The sequence below is a fragment of the Arvicola amphibius genome, chromosome 8 (assembly GCF_903992535.2).
Source record: "Arvicola amphibius chromosome 8, mArvAmp1.2, whole genome shotgun sequence".
NCBI lineage: Eukaryota > Metazoa > Chordata > Mammalia > Rodentia > Cricetidae > Arvicola > Arvicola amphibius.
Genome location: NC_052054.1, coordinates 36,346,678 through 36,362,790, shown reverse-complemented (window position 1 = coordinate 36,362,790; position 16,113 = coordinate 36,346,678). Strand labels below are relative to the sequence as shown.

The window sequence follows — 16,113 nt, the reverse complement described above, 5'->3', positions numbered from 1 at the left end:
AGGAAGTTCCAAATAAATAACCTAAATTAGACTTCAGTCAAAAGCCAAGTGTTTCCACTAGTCCAATATGACATTCTTCTGCTATCTGAAATTCTGAACATTTTAACTAAGTGAATGTTTATTCTGTATATCGTGTTCTGATTACTGAGAATTACATCAATAAATGATTTTACTTCTGCTCTTAGCCACCTTATTGTCTATTAGATCATGCTAGTCCAAAAAGCACAAAATAACTCCAATTATAAATTGCAATAAGTGCAATAACTATGATATAAAATATAGTGATTTACATTGGGTATGGAAGCACTTGTATCTAATTCCAACATTTCAGAAGCAGGGGCAGTCATTCTATGTGAGTTTGAGGACTCACTCTTCTACAGAGGAAGTTCCAAGCTAGCCTGAGTTACATAGATATATGAGACATGCACATGCAGTATATATACAGAGAGAGAGATTAATTGATGATTGAGAGATTACATCTAGTTTTATTTCTTATAAAGCACTGGTCCTCATCCTCAGGATAGTATCACCTGGGGAGCTGTGAAAACACTTCATGACCAGACTTCACCCAAATAAATCAGGATGTCTCATGCATCATGACTTTCTACTCTCCCTAGCTGAGCCCACTGTGTAGCCCAGTTTTAAAATCATGTTATGATAGACCAGGAAGAATAGACATGCTTTTGGTTCAAAGGGACAGAGAATGGCACTTGGAAAAATCTTCTCTTAAATATACCTAATTCATTTTTGCTCTCTAAACCTCAATTATCACATTCTCTGAAGTGTATTTTGGACCCCTCCAATGATATCCATGAGAATCCTGATAATAATAAGTTTTCTCTATCTTGTAGACTTCATTGTATTCCAAGATGCCACAATGAACACTTTAATTATATTTCAATATTACTCTTCTCCAAGACACTAGGAGCTATATAGCAGTATTATTATTTACCTTTACATTTGGTGAAAGAAAATAATTTGTCAAGGCAATACAATTAAAAACTGGTGGAGTTGGAAATACAACTACCAAAGCCATGTTCGAAAACAGGACTTACTGATCCTATGTCGCTCAGATTTGCATTAATTATACTGTGAAACATATTGTATTGTAATACATTTGTGATTTGCATTCACTACTCATTTGTTCATCCAGTTGACACATGTTGAGTTTGTCCTCAGTGTACTCGGTGCTAGAAATATGAAGTCTGGGTATTAGAAGTGTAGAGCACACATCAGCAAATAAGTTGACTGGTTAAATCTTGTCAACCACTCCTTTTTATAAATAAAGCTTTTGATGATTTCTCAACCATGACCACTGGTTGACTGATTTCCTGCCTGTAGTGACCTATATGCTACAAGATTGCAGTAGAGTAGTTATAAGAAACAATTTGCCTACAATGCCTTAAAATGTGATAGTCTGACCATTTCCAGAAAGTTTGACTGCCCATAGTCTAGAGCACAAGACACGTGAATCACTAGTGACTACCCAATGGTATGCATGCTGTGCTATTCACACATAGGTATATAAAAAATAACACACTAAGCACTTGTAAATAGGTAGTTATTTGCTAACTAAAGTAACTAGTTCCTATGCTAAAGAAGAATGAAAAATGTATAACATGGTTGCCTTTTGTAGTTCTTGAATTGATTGACCTATAAGAATTCTATCTTCTTCAACCCACACAACTATGCAGTCTCCCCCAGGCAGCTAGCACCATTGCAGACTCAAATTCAACACTCAGTCACCCAGGCAGGACAGTCTGAAATTCAAGGTCAGTCTGGATTATTTAGTGAGAACCTATCTCAAAACCACAGCAGCAACAGCAACAACAACAAAATTGGTATGGAAGGTGCCATTTTTTTCTTGTTTCCAGTTGTTTTGATTGCATATAACTGTTAATACCATGTGGAGTGGTTGCAGTTGACTGTACCTGGAAAATTCATGGGCAGTTCAAAGGGCTTCCAAGACTCGGAATCTCTAGAATTATCCTCGCAAATTTCAGCCATTATCTTCTTAATTTTGAGGCCTGTGATTTTAATCACTTCCCCTGTTGACAAACAGCATTCATTGCCGAACATTTCATAAATAGACCCTGAAAAGAAAGAAAACAATCTTTAAAAAAGGAAAGGTTAAACAGTAAAGAACAAAATCACTGCCAAGTGCCTCATGTAAAATGTTTTCACTCAATTCCTCCCTTAGCCATCTAATAAACTGGAATTAAAACTGACTATTCCAGAACGTACACCGTGCACCAGGAAACATATTGGATTTTCACTTTATCCACTGGACAAGTATAAACAATCTTGGTTTTTTATTATTTTAAATTGAATTTATGGTTTTCTCATCACCTTTAGCTCATTTTCCCAAGGTCAAACCACAGTCAGGTCTCCCGCTGCCAGGATTTATGGTACATTTTTGCCAGGTCACAGAATTAGGCCCATATGAGTCAACAGCAATTTGAGTCAGTGCTGCAAACAGGGCTATAATACAGTCCAAGCAAAGACAGAGATGCTCATGTACCAGGGCTTCATACTAACAGCTTCCTATTTATTTTTCAGATCTGGTATTCTTCATCATCATGAATTTAAGTCTTCTTGCCTATTTTTATCTGTGACTTTTTGACAAACTGGAGACAGCGCTCGATACCTTTGTGGCAATAGGTGGCAGAACAGCCCAGCTAAACAGAGCAGCTGTACTTTGTCTCACAATTTCAACCCCCTTCTCCACAAACCATTCATCACAGATACTCATGGTAAGGTTTTCATTCATTCGTTGTCTTTCTGTGTCTCCAGAGAGAAGGTGAATGGGCTGTGAAACAATCAGACTCTGAACATCAGGAAAGATGAGAGGTCATAGTTCGGAACAGTCAGCCCTAGTCAAAGGAGAACAGCTCAAGGCAGAATCTCTGGAAGACAATTGCATCACAAATGAACAGTGGCTTATACTGGTGTAAGGAGCGTTACAGGACTGCAAGCACTAATTACAACAGTGGTTTGTCCTTCCCTCTAGGTGGCTTAAGCTTCTTGATCACACTAAACGTAAGGCTACGAGGGCAAATGCTAGCTCTGTCTGCTTTCTGAATTTTCTCTATTGAAAAGTAAATTTCCTAGTTCCCTTTTTTCTTTAGTGCCCTCACAGACTCTAGCCATATATGTGTGTGTAAACATACATATATGTAGATGATAGATAGATAGATAGATAGATAGATAGATAGAAAGAAAGAAAGATAGATAGATAGATAGATAGATAGATAGATAGATAGATAGATAGATAGATAGATAGATGATTGATAGACAGACAGACAGACAGACAGACAGACAGACAGATAGGTTATAACCCTCTTATGGCATTAATGGTTTTCATAGAAATTTTTAAATCTGCGATTTCACCCAGTTCAAAGCACTCTATGGTTATATCAGTGCCTCATCAGGTAGCAAGGCATGACACAATCAAAGAAATCTGAAGGGTCTTGACTTAAAGGGCACCTCTAGGCAACCTAAGAAAGCAGATGTCCCGACTCTCATTGTTCTCCCAGAGTACCTCTGTGGCCAGATTCTACCAGAGGTCAAAGGGCAAGAGAGCAGCTAGCAGCCTGGCAAAGGTGCGCCTGGCAAAGGTGTGCCTCCCAGGTAGAGTGGAAATGGAAGTGCCCCGTGTGAAACCTTCCATTCTGCACAGAGAGCATCAGTCCTGAGGACCAGCTTGTCTGCTTCTTGAGCTGTTAGCTTCTTATCCAAACCCCATTTGTCTTCTCATACTGCTCTCTTAACTACTTATGTTCTTGTACTTTCATTAGCCCGAGGACATAGAGCTGCTAGTCCCAAGTTCTTTTTTGAACAAGCTGAGGTAGGAAATAAATAATTTAAAAATCCATGCAACATTTTCTGTCAGTAAACTCAGAACAGTTCTATGCTGTGATAAATCACATACTGACATTCTGTATCACTAACACTGTATCATCCTGTATTTAACTTTTCGTGAATTTGGTTTTTATTATTCCCAGTTCAAGTTTAAGGTTCATTAGAAAAATAATAATTGAATTATATTTTTTGTATGATTACAACCCAACCAACACTCAGTCAGTAGACTGTGTGAGGTCTTGTGACTGGCAGTAGGCATCAGGGATAAAAGGTCTAGTTTTGTCCCTCAGAATCATGGTCCTGCAAAGTCTGGGCAGGTAGCCAGTCCATTGCAAAAGATCTGGAGGGCGGGGAGCCATCATATAGGAAATGCGGAGTGTTGTGAAGTGGCAGAGGCATCTCTGTTTCCAGGGGAAAGAGAAAGCAGGAATGAATCCTGGAGGACACTGCCGATGTGGGCCTTAAAGGAAGAGTCACTTGGTGCAAAAATGGGCAGAAGCAATAGTATTAGAAAGGTACTGAGATATGAAAAAAATACTTACACATTCTGGAAACTAAGTAGTTTCTTGTGTCTAAATTGTGAAGTAAGAGAGGTGAGGTGTTGTTTAGTTTTGTTTTGTTTTAAGAAGGGATATGTGGAGCAAGTAAAAATAATACTGGTTTTTATTAGATTTGCAATGCGCAAAACAAAGGGGCTGAAGTAACTTTAAAGTCAGGGAATCTACATCTCCAGTTATCAGGGTGCAGGAAGAAATCCCTGTTTAATAAGAGGTCATTTGTACTCTAGGCATTAACTACCCAAACTGTGGTCCACTGTGCCACCCGGGAGCTTGTTAGAATCTTGGTCAAGTTGCTGAATCAGAACCTGCATTTTTAACAAGCTCCCCAGATGATTAATAAGTACATTAAGGTTCGTAAAGCTCTGGTCAGCGCTGCAAGCACACAGCTGAAGTAACCTGTTTTGAGATTGTTGCAAAACAAATCAGAGGAAAACGCGCCACCCGCCCACAGAAAACCTTGGGTGTCCGTGAGGTGGGGAACAGGTAAAGGATTTGAGATATGTAAGTGTTAAGGAGTGATTGTTCTTGATCAGGTGAAAGAGGACATCATTTAACTGAACCCCTTTGAGCTGGAAGTCTTGAACTTAATTTCAGTACAATGAGTGTCTATTCTTCGGTACGATTTATAGCCAACTCACGGGCAGGGAATGCCATCTTTTATAGATTCAAAAGGATTCAAAATTCAAAAGATAAATTTGTGCAAGATTATATATCAGTTTGAAAGGGCGGGAAGCCAGAGAATTCTATGACAATAAAATTATGCATTCTAGCCAACATATTGAAAGTTTCTAGTCTCTTCCTAAGCATCTACTTCTCTCCTTAAAAATAGAAAAGAAATGCATTTTTATTAATATTAGGAAAAGAACATCATGCAAATACTACTAGAAAATTCCTCATTTAACATGTGACCACCATTTTGCTGCTAACCAGGAAAATCTCTCTCTGCCTCTCTGTCTGTCTGTCTGTCTGTCTGTCTGTCTGTCTGTCTGTGTCTTTCTCTCTTGTTGCATAATATTTTGTTTGTGGTCTGACAAAAGAAGCTTACCTGGAGATCAGAGGGCAGAGGTAGCCACTAGTTAACAATAGAGGACAGAGAGTGGTGGCACACACGTTCAATCCTAGCAATTGGGAGGAGGAAGCAGGAAGATCAGGAGATCAAGGCCACCCTGGGCTACAGGAGATTGAACCAGTCTAAAAGAGAAACAGCCTGCTGGTGGTGGCTCACACCTTTGATTCTAACACATGGGATCTCATGCCTTTGATCCCAGCAATTGGGAGACTCATGCCTTTAATCCCAGCACGAGGGATGTGGAGACAGGAATATAAAATGGTTGGAGACAGGATCTGGTGCCAATTCAATCTGAGGATTCTAGAGACAACAATTTCAGTTTAGGATTCAAAGAAGACAGGAGCCCCAATTCAGTTGGAGATTTAGTAGAGGTAAGAAGTTTCTGGTAGCTGGCTGTTCTGCTTCTCTAATCTTTCAGCTTTCACCCTAATGTCTGACTCTGAGTTTTATTCTTAAGACTAAGTAGAAACATGCTTTACCCTCCATCTCTCCCTTTAGAAAATGTCTTGTGTAGTCCATGCTGGTCTTGAACTCACGATGCAGGCTAAGAAGTGCATTAACTTCTGATGCAGGGGCTTGGGACTGCATCTTATGTTGCTGCACGCAGTTGACATGGTGTTGGAGATCACCCCAGGGCTATGTGCACAGGAGTCACAAACACATTGCCAGCTGAAGCACATCCTCACCACTTCTGTATTTGAAAGGCCACTCAGGGGCACCCAAAATGAAGAAGCTGTGTTAGCGACAGGTAACGAGGGCATATAGCTCCTTGTAGAACACTGAAATAAGCAAGCTTCCCATACTTCGTTCTTACCAACATAAAGCCTCCTAAAATATACTTGTCCCTGAGTTTTCATATAATGATGAATTTTAAAAATAGGCAACTTCCATGATCTCAGAATAAACATATATGTGTGACTGCTTTTTAAACTTTTGCTGAGATGCGTGTCTGAAGTATGTTTGCTTATGTACAAACATACATATTCAAGTAGTCTTCCTCCCAAAATACAGGAGACATGTATTTTGAATATGCAAGTCTCAAATCTCTTCAATCATTACAGTCTGATTCTTTCCAAGTCAGAGCATATGTATTCAGGATAATGCCAAACATCAGAGCGAACTGGAACAAAGCAGCCTGTTTTCAGTGATCAAACATTGCCCCTGAAGACTGTAATGAAAGAGCCATGTGCCTTTGAAATCACCTCCTCTGTAATACTACTTTGCTCGATAAAAATGACACATTAATATCCTTTTATGAGATCATCCCTTGCTTGCCAATCTATATAAGAAATATTATGGTCACATAAGAACAGTCGCAACAATTGGTTCAGTAGGATTTTCCCCCCTTCCATTTCTCCTCAAAATTAAAAATGTATAGCAGTCAGGAAAGAGGAAGGTTTTCTTATCTGTGTTCAAACGCACCATGCCCCAAACTATGCCGTGTCCTTCATTCCTTTACCTCCTCATTGACCTGTCCGAGCTCAACCAACCCTAAAGATTCAGCTAACACTCCTCCTCAAAGCCTCCTCATATCCAACTAAAGAAATGTCCATTCCCTCCTGTGCTCTAATAGCACTTTGTATACACTCCCTCTCAGAGCTTTGGGGATTACCATTAAAGCTGGAATTGGGGAGATTTTTGTTATTGATACCATATGCATTTTGGGATTTATTATAACTTCATAGAAAAGAGAAAATATGTTAGCTAAATGCACAAACCCTTCCCTCACCACCCTACCCCACAGATCTACTATACAATTTTTGCTCATACTAGATTCCATTTGAATGTTTTCATTATTAGCCTTCACTGTAAGTGATTCGTAGGACAGTAACTGTCTTTTTATATCAGCTTGCCCTACAAAAGGGTTGGTATGAGGTGTGTTTTCTCTTTGTGTGTTTACTATCAAAGAGCAAAGCACAGTTCAGATTATCTGGCTGCTTTCTAGGTACTTTAAAAAAGGTAAGGGGCAGTCAGTTCTTTGATGTGATTCCTACTTTTATTTTTCCATATTAGGTACAAGGGATTGAACCTATGGACTATGCATGTTGAATAATGTTGTCAGATGTTTGTACCCTGTATGAGATACACTGCTGTGAATGATTTAATCAAGAGCTGAATGGCCAATAGAGAAAGTGGGAGATGAATCTAGGTGTAGGAGAGACGCCAAGAGATGCAGAGGAAGCAGGATGAGCTGTATGTGACAGTATGTAGATTAATAAAAAAAATGGGCTAGTTTAAGTTATAAGAGATGGTTAAAAACAAGCCTAAGCTTTCATAATTAATAATAAGTCTCCGTGCTGTTGTATGGGAGTTGGCTGGCAAGAGAAAGAAAGACTTTGGTCAGATTACAGGGTAATCATTCCAGAACTAGGCTACTTAGCCACCCTTTTCACTTCTGATTTTAAGACAGGGTCTCACAAAATTGATATTTTTGTATATGTTTTACAGTGGAGCTCATATAAACATTCGTGACAGATATGGATGTATTCGGAAGTCTTGCCTGAAAAATATGATTGCTAGTATATGGCATTGTAGAAGAGAATCATACCCGTTGCCTATGGGGATTCTATGTTCAAGAATATAATATATTTTCAGGAAGCCGCAAGTCCACAAATGAAACCGCTAAATATGAAATTTTTATATTACATTTATATCCCAAAACATTGTGGTTGGTAGACATTAAAGATACTATTAGAGAGAGCTCTTCAATTTTTCTAGAAAGTTTGCCGTACAAATGAAGTTTAGAAGGAGCTATGACTGATATAGATATCTGTATGGCCAGCCTTCTGTACAAAGAAGTTCCTATCCACTCCCAAACCAGACAAATTCTTTCTCAGCATCTGAAGAAAATACCTAAAAGTAAATGTACTTGATGTCTCAATGCATTGTTGAGATCACTGGGTACATGAATTAGTGAGCCTGTTGCTTATCTAGCAGTAGACAAGACCCTGGCTGTTAATAAGAACAGATCTTCCAAGTTCATGCTTTCCTCACCCCAACATATCAATCAAAAGAGTCGTAAAAGCAAGGATGACTGCCCTCAAAAGAATTAGGGAATGGTTTGTACATGGTGAAGAATATAGGAATCTCTAGTTAATCAAGGGTTAAATTTTTATCCAGGAAATGAAGCCTAAAAACAGGAGTGTGCAAGACATTGCAGTGTATGCAGTTGAGCTTTTAAAAATCTGCATTTGATGCCGGGCGGTGGTGGCGCACGCCTTTAATCCCAGCACTCGGGAGGCAGAGGCAGATGGATCTCTGTGAGTTCGAGGCCAGCCTGGTCTACAAGAGCTAGTTCTAGGACAGGCTCCAAAGCCACAGAGAAACTCTGTGTCGAAAAACCAAAAAAAAAAAAAAAAAAAAAATCTGCATTTGAGGCTAGGGGTGCTGGCATATACTTTTACTCTCAGCACTCAGGACACACAGGCAGGCATATTTCTGTGAGTTGAAGGGCAGCCTATTCTATATAGCAAGTTCAAGGCCAGCCATGGCTACATACTGAAACACTATCTCAAGTAAAATAAAATCAAATCTGAACAAACAAAGCAATGAAAGACCTTATGGATTGGAAAAGACTGAACTTTCAAAGAAAACATACAGGAAAGAAAAAAGATGAAAATGTTAGGACCAGGGATTTAAATGAGGGCTGCATTTTCCAGCTACACTGAGTGATACAAATGCAATCAGAAGGGTTTTACTCATTGTACACATGGAGGAAGGATAATTCAGTTTCTTAAATGGCTAAGTCTTAAATAATTAACATGATTTTTAAGACTGTACTATAGGGTTTCATGCATTTTCATTATTACTGATGTGGTCTTCGGGTTCTTTATGTCAATGATTGGCAGAATAGAAAGATCAAGGGGGGGGTCTATATATGGATGAGCATTTCTCCTATGTAACCACAAATTCTTTTCTATTCTATGATGGTGGCACAGATGTGTAGTTCTTCATCACCTGATATTATTGTTGACCAAATATCCCTACATTTTACTCAAATTTTATGCAACAAAATGACATCACAAATAATAAAGTTTCTTAGGAGTTGATGCATTGTTTTAGTAAGGATTTGGTTTCAGATATAGGTAATGACTATTCAAAGCCTGCCTGTGTCTTATAACCTAGATGTTAAGTAAAACTACTATAGACCAAAAGTCATAAAGCTGTTCTCTCCCTCTCACTTAATGAATATGAATGTACTGGCTATGTTGATCATCCAGGGCCTCAAATGTACTGTAAAATGCACACAAAGTAAATAAAAGTAAAACTCTACCATAATATACATTTCACAAAGGTTATCAGAATTAATAAAGTACTTAATTAGCTATTATATTGTGAATTATAATATAGAAAACAAGAGTAAAATTTTCAGAATTTTTACAGGCATTTTGAAGACTAGATTCATTGAAATAAGTAATAAAAATTAGTGTTTGGTGTGTATTTTTCCTCAACTTTTATAATTTATTTTAATTGTAGTTTATCTAAATATAAGTGTAGAATGAAGTAGAATAAGAAAATAAATTGGATTTTCACTATAGAGAAGCATCTCATGAATATTCAGTAGAAACATATGACTGCATCCAAACATGGATGCAGAGTTACTCTCAAGCAGTTCAAGAGTAAAAAAGAAAACTAGTACACAGAGAGTTTATTGGTGTTGTTTACTTGACTCCCTTGATGGTACCAGGAGCCTGGACCCTCTGATTATATACATTTTGATCAACATGACAGTAATAGTTCTAACTGCAAATTATTTCAGCAAGATTCTGATTCCTGCATTATTCTCTTCTGAGTTCTGTTGGATAGTGCTTGGGCACAATTGACCTGGGAAGCAATAAGCTGCTGTAACGATATAGCCATGAGCAGGGTTGGCAAGTATTCTCCATGAGCAAAATGACAAATATCTGTACTATATTCTAACAGTTGGTCCTGCTATCATGAATCAGTTATGACAAGTTTCCAATGGACTCAGACATGACCTAATAATTATCTTCTACATAAAGTTCTTGGTGACCCTCCATCATTTAAAGATTGCTTCCCAAGGATGATTTATCTCCAGACAGTCTTGCTGTCTGACCTAACTTGTTTCTTTTAATCCCTTTTGGATGTTATTTACTTTTAAAGATTTTAATCCTTGCGTCAATTTGCTAGCGAACTCTTTATCAAAAGAAGTATAGCAAAAGAATATAATCACCCATACTTCCTTTATGCTAAGGCAATTGTCTACACAAAGGCACAAATGCCTACCTTGATAATTAATATATATATATATATACTTTATATATATATATATAATACGTATTAAAGATAGATACACTGTAAAGTTAAATCTAAGAATATGTTGAATATTTAACATCTCAGTGTGAGCTTGGAACTCAGCTACAACCTCGTACTACTAATGTACTACCACAATTGATTCTATAACTGCAATTCTACTGACTGTCCAAACTATCTCTGAACCTGTTCAGTGAAGCAATTCATTTGTTTTAAGTATTTGATCATGAATTAATTTACAGTGCCTTGTTTTACTTTTTAGTAATTCATGTTGCTAAAATACTCTTCATTGTACTAAGAATCATTTATGTTCCCATAGGATAGATATATAAACTTTTCTAGCCCTTGGGTTCATGTAGAAAACAATGACTTTAATTAACTCTTCTACATAGAGATTGTGAAGTTTTGAAAGAAGGCTGTAACCAGTTGTCTCTTCCAAAAAGGAACATTGTCAACCCCATTAGCAGTGGCTCAGAGGTTTTGTTCCTTGTAGGTGGCTTATTTTGTAACTATTTGAACTGTATCTTTGTTGAATGTTAAGGTTGTCTTGAGTGTTGTACAGTATAATAGTATCCTGCCTAAAGGAAGGTAAAAGGAATATGAAGACTAACCAGCCATTTTAAAGCAGTCTTTGGCATTGTCAGCTGGGATGTTTAGTCTTCATTGTCAGCTTGGAAGATATGGAATTACCCAGGAATCACACCTCTTGGTGATTCTTTGAGGGAGTTTCCAGAAATATCTACCTGAGGAAGGAAGACACTCCCTGAGGTTTCCCATATGATTTGTCAATATGGATGGAAGACTAGTTGGGCACACTCATCTCTGTTGCCATGCCCTCTCATATATCCCCTCTGAACAGACCCTTCTTCCCTAAAACTTCTTCTTGGGTCTGGTCACAAAAGCGAGAAATGTAACTAATGCACCAATAAAAAGCAAAAATTATTTCTATAGTAAAAATAAAAAATAAACATTAAAATAACTGAAAGCCAAGTAGTAAATTTAGAAAAATGATATCTAAAAGTAACCAAATTCTTCCTTTACATACATTCCTCTGTTAATGTCAAAACATGAAGATTACTCACTCAGGGAAGATCAGAGAAGTTTCTGTCATTTTTTGGTTTTGAGACTCAAACTTTTTGAATGTTGGAAAATAAGAAACTTGAAAATATCATTTTTATTGAAAGATAAAATTTTTATCGCAATTGTTGAAACCTTTTTATGTGAATATAAGAATAAAAAATGGATGATTATTACATGACATATTTTAGTCCAAAAGGGATGCAGTATGTATATAAAGGGATTTCTTTACAATGCTGAAAAGAAAATAGGAAAACAATTTCTCAGTTGCAAAGAGAAAAAAAAAACCAGATATAATATGCCAGATTTTACTTTCAAAGTCAGTTCTTTGTGTTGCATCAGGAAAAAAAATGCTTTGGATATCAAAGCTTTTGTGCTACAAGACGTTTCTTACTGTGAGAAGAAAAGCCCAGATCACGAGGAAGAAAGTCACAGAATTTATGTTTTGTTGGAATATTGGGAAGAGAGCAAAGGATTATGGTATTTGATGGATCAGTGACAGAGAGTAGGGTGTGCTACAACATTAGCGCTGAGCTGGTTTTAATGTCGCACTCCTCTCTCATTTAAAGAGCTCAAATTTCCCATGCAACTACTTTATGTGTATATTAGATGATGTTTTAGATAAATATTGCTTTATTGATCAGATATTAGTTGTGGAAAATTTGGGTTTGATTTTTAAAATTGACTAGTCATTCATAACAGACTCCTGGAAAGGCAATGATAAGGTGCATCTGTAATGCTACCTTTAATTGGACATGTGGAGCACTGAAATCCTTGATAGCTACTATAGGTTTTAATGCTCTTTTCATTTTAAAGTTTGTTTTACTTTGTTTTGCATTCACTGGCTTTTTCCATTTTTGTTTTAGCACAAAGAAGAGAAGGTTAAAGGTCTAACGTGTCCTCAACACAATCAACATTAAGCCTTGTGTGGTGACACACACCTGTCACTCCAGCACTGGGGTGGCTAAGTAAGGAAGATCACAAGGTTGAGACCTACCTTTCTGAGATAGACAGCAGGAAATTGTTTTGAGACATAAGCAATATACATGCATATGTATATATATACACCATGTAACTTTATACAGTACAGTGTTGATTTTCAGTTACCTACTTACATTTTTATAGTTTCATTTTATGGATGATTTGCAGTGATTTAATCTAAAGTAAACTGATTGGCAACATCGCTTAATAATTTATTATAGTTCTGCACAAACTTTTTCTTGGAAGGATTTTCCTCATTGTGCCAAACTTACAACAAATAGAATGTCTATATAGTTTGAAGAGTGGTAACTCTTTTTAAACTTGGTGTTCATATCAATTAGATATTTAAAATTCATTTTGATAAGACAACATCCCACTGCTCTGTCCAGGCTACCCTTGGATTTACAGCCTTTCTATCATAGCTTCAAAGGTAGCTCGGATTAAAAACCATGGCCAAAATACCTGGCAGGAAAACATACATAAAAAATCTAAATCATATATTAGTTGTCAAATTTACCTTTCATGAAAGAACATTCTGGATCAATATTCTACCAAAACTTTTAAATAATGAGTAAAGTTTCATACCAAATTCAGTTGGTGGTGAAATATGTAGGAATTGTCAATAAAACTTGTTAAAGTTTCTATCACAGAATAGCTAATACCTTCTAATTCTCAATATTAAATCAGAATCTATATAAAGAAACAAACAAGAACAAATGATCTACTTCCTTTTTTACAAAAGTTCACATTGTTGGGAGCTGAAGAGAGAAGGCATGCAAATATATGGGAAAAAACATCACGGTAGAAAACAGGGAGACATTAGTATACAGAGGGTGAAGGCAGTTTATGCAGAAGGAAGGGGGGTAAGAAGAGATAACACCAAGAAAGTTTACTCCATAGGAAAACTAATTATTTAATAAGTTTACTTGAAAGTATACTTATATGTACGTCAAATTTTTGTATTTAAGGTAAGAACGTGGGGGACAGAGAGGTACAGCTATTAAAAGCAATAGTGCTCTCACAGAAGACATGGGATCAATTTCCAGAACCCACATTTTAGCTTACAAGGATCTATAATTTCAGTTTCAGAGGATCTGACACCTTCTTCTGCCTCTTGTGGGTACACACGTGATTCACAGACACGCATGCAGGCAAAATACCAATACACACAAAAATACAATAAAATAATTTGAAAATAAAATCAAGAAATTTGTATAAAGAAAATGAAATATCAACTGTCTCTTTGATCCTATTAAAGAATTCACAGAATTTTGTAAGGTATAACACACACACACACACTCGCATGCACGTACACACACAGAGAGAAACACTTAATGGAATTACTACACAAGATGACAGTCTAACAAACTGCAATGGGAAGCATTATAACACTCCCTTCAAATTGTTGACTGGTTAAGGAAATCTAAAAGACCTCAGAAAGAACATAGACTTTTGCCATTGTCCTAAGTTGCCTTCTAGAACTTGAGAGTAAGATCCTATTGATTAAGACATCACAAAACTTAAGTGCAGGCCTTGGAGGAATTGAACTGGAACTGATCTGGAAACAACTTCGTGAGGTCTAAATCTCATGGTTTCGGAAAGTAATGTACAAGCTGTCTAAGAAGGGGAGAAATCAATAATCTTACTGTGGTGGTTTGAATGAGAATGGCTCTCAGAAGACCATGTGTTCTTAGTCATCAGGGCATGGAAATGTTTGGGAAGAATTAGGTGTGGCTGTGTTGGACGATGTGTGACTTTGGGAATGGGATTGAGAGGTTTAAAAGCCCAGACCAGGCCCAGCCCCCACCTCTCTCTCTGTCTCTCTCTCTGTCTCTCTCTCTCTCTCTCTCTCTCTCTCTCTCTCTCTATCTCTATCTCTTTCTATCTCTCTCTCTCTCCTCATGGATCCGGATGTAAAGGCCTTAGCTACTTTTCCAGCACCATGCCTGTTTGTTTCTTTCCATAAGGATCAAGGACTACCCCTCTAAACCTGTAAGCAAGTTCCCAATTAAATGCTTTCCTAATAGTTACCTTGGTCATGGTGTCTCTTCACAGCAATAGAACAATAACTAAGATGCTTACAAAGTTGCAAAGGCTATGAATTATAATAACAACTGGCTTGGCAAGATACCCCCTATGGTGTAACAGTGGTACTTCTACCTTGGGGGTAACCATTAGCTGTCTAATTGGATGTAAAAACTGCTTAACTGGATGTAATTTATGTTTGGTACTATAAACCTATGACTGGAGAGGTCAAAGACTCTAGAAGAGAATCTGCTACTGCTATTTTTCTAAGTCAATATAATTTCTAACTATATTTTAAATATTTGTTATTACATCTACAGATAAGTGAAGATCCCAGCCTTCATAAAACATGCTTCTTTGTGCAGCAGATGAAAACTGTTATCGAAATCTACACATGTTCAAAATACATAAAATAAGTGATTGTGGTGTGCATAGCCTCCTTTGGTACATCTACACCGTGACCTCCACACTTAAGGCCCAGAAGAAACTGAGTAAAAGGAAGTAGAAAGAGTCAGAGGATCAAGACACCTGCTTAGAGTGTCTTCTAGATGGGATAGGGAAGTTTCACTCATCAAATATCAACAACAAGGTCACGTAAACAAAACCTGCCTAATAACAACTCTGGTAAATATGCCATCATTGATGTGGAATATTCCACAAGCCACAAGCCCTAGAGGAAGACCTACAGAGAATTAATGACTGCTGAGAGAAGGAAGACTCAGTCTTCTACAGGAAAGCAGTCCCAGGTAGGTTGTCCAATTCCAAATAGTCATGCCTAAACATGTACATAAGAACAACACTAAATGCACTCAGTAGGTTGTGTGTGTGTGTGAGCGTGTCACTGTACATAATTTTTTAAAAAATAAAATACACCAATACCAGATAGAAATAGTTTTAGCTACAACTAAAAATTTTTTCCTTTTATCGTTGATATATATGCTATTACCCAAGAAAAAGTAGTTTTCTCTTAAAAATTAGATGTGGATACTTCTTTCTTTTAGGGAAAGTTTTTAGCTCAATAAACATTGTCATTCTTGAGGAAACTGTGAGTGGATAATTGATATGAATGTTATGTTCAGTCAAGCAATTTATTTTCACTAGAACCTATGCTTAATTCTTTGGAATAAAAAATGAAAATGGGAGCACTGATCATAAAGCTCATTCTAAAAACATCTATTCAACTGATGAAACAAATCAAAAACACATGTTCCTTAAGCAAGAACTTCTTGTTTCACATTTACTTATTTTATTTTGTAGATATGAATG

At 37.1% G+C, this 16,113-nt stretch overlaps 1 protein-coding gene across 1 annotated transcript in view; it reads right to left on the bottom strand.

Annotated features, from left to right (window-relative positions):
• The window catches only part of Themis (thymocyte selection associated), a 188,642-nt gene that overhangs the window by 141,525 nt on the left and 31,004 nt on the right, over positions 1-16,113 (bottom strand). The window contains exon 2 of the mRNA XM_038339956.1: positions 1,932-2,093. Within this exon, the coding sequence (XP_038195884.1) occupies positions 1,932-2,093 (162 nt within the window). The remainder of the gene's footprint in view (positions 1-1,931; positions 2,094-16,113) is intronic.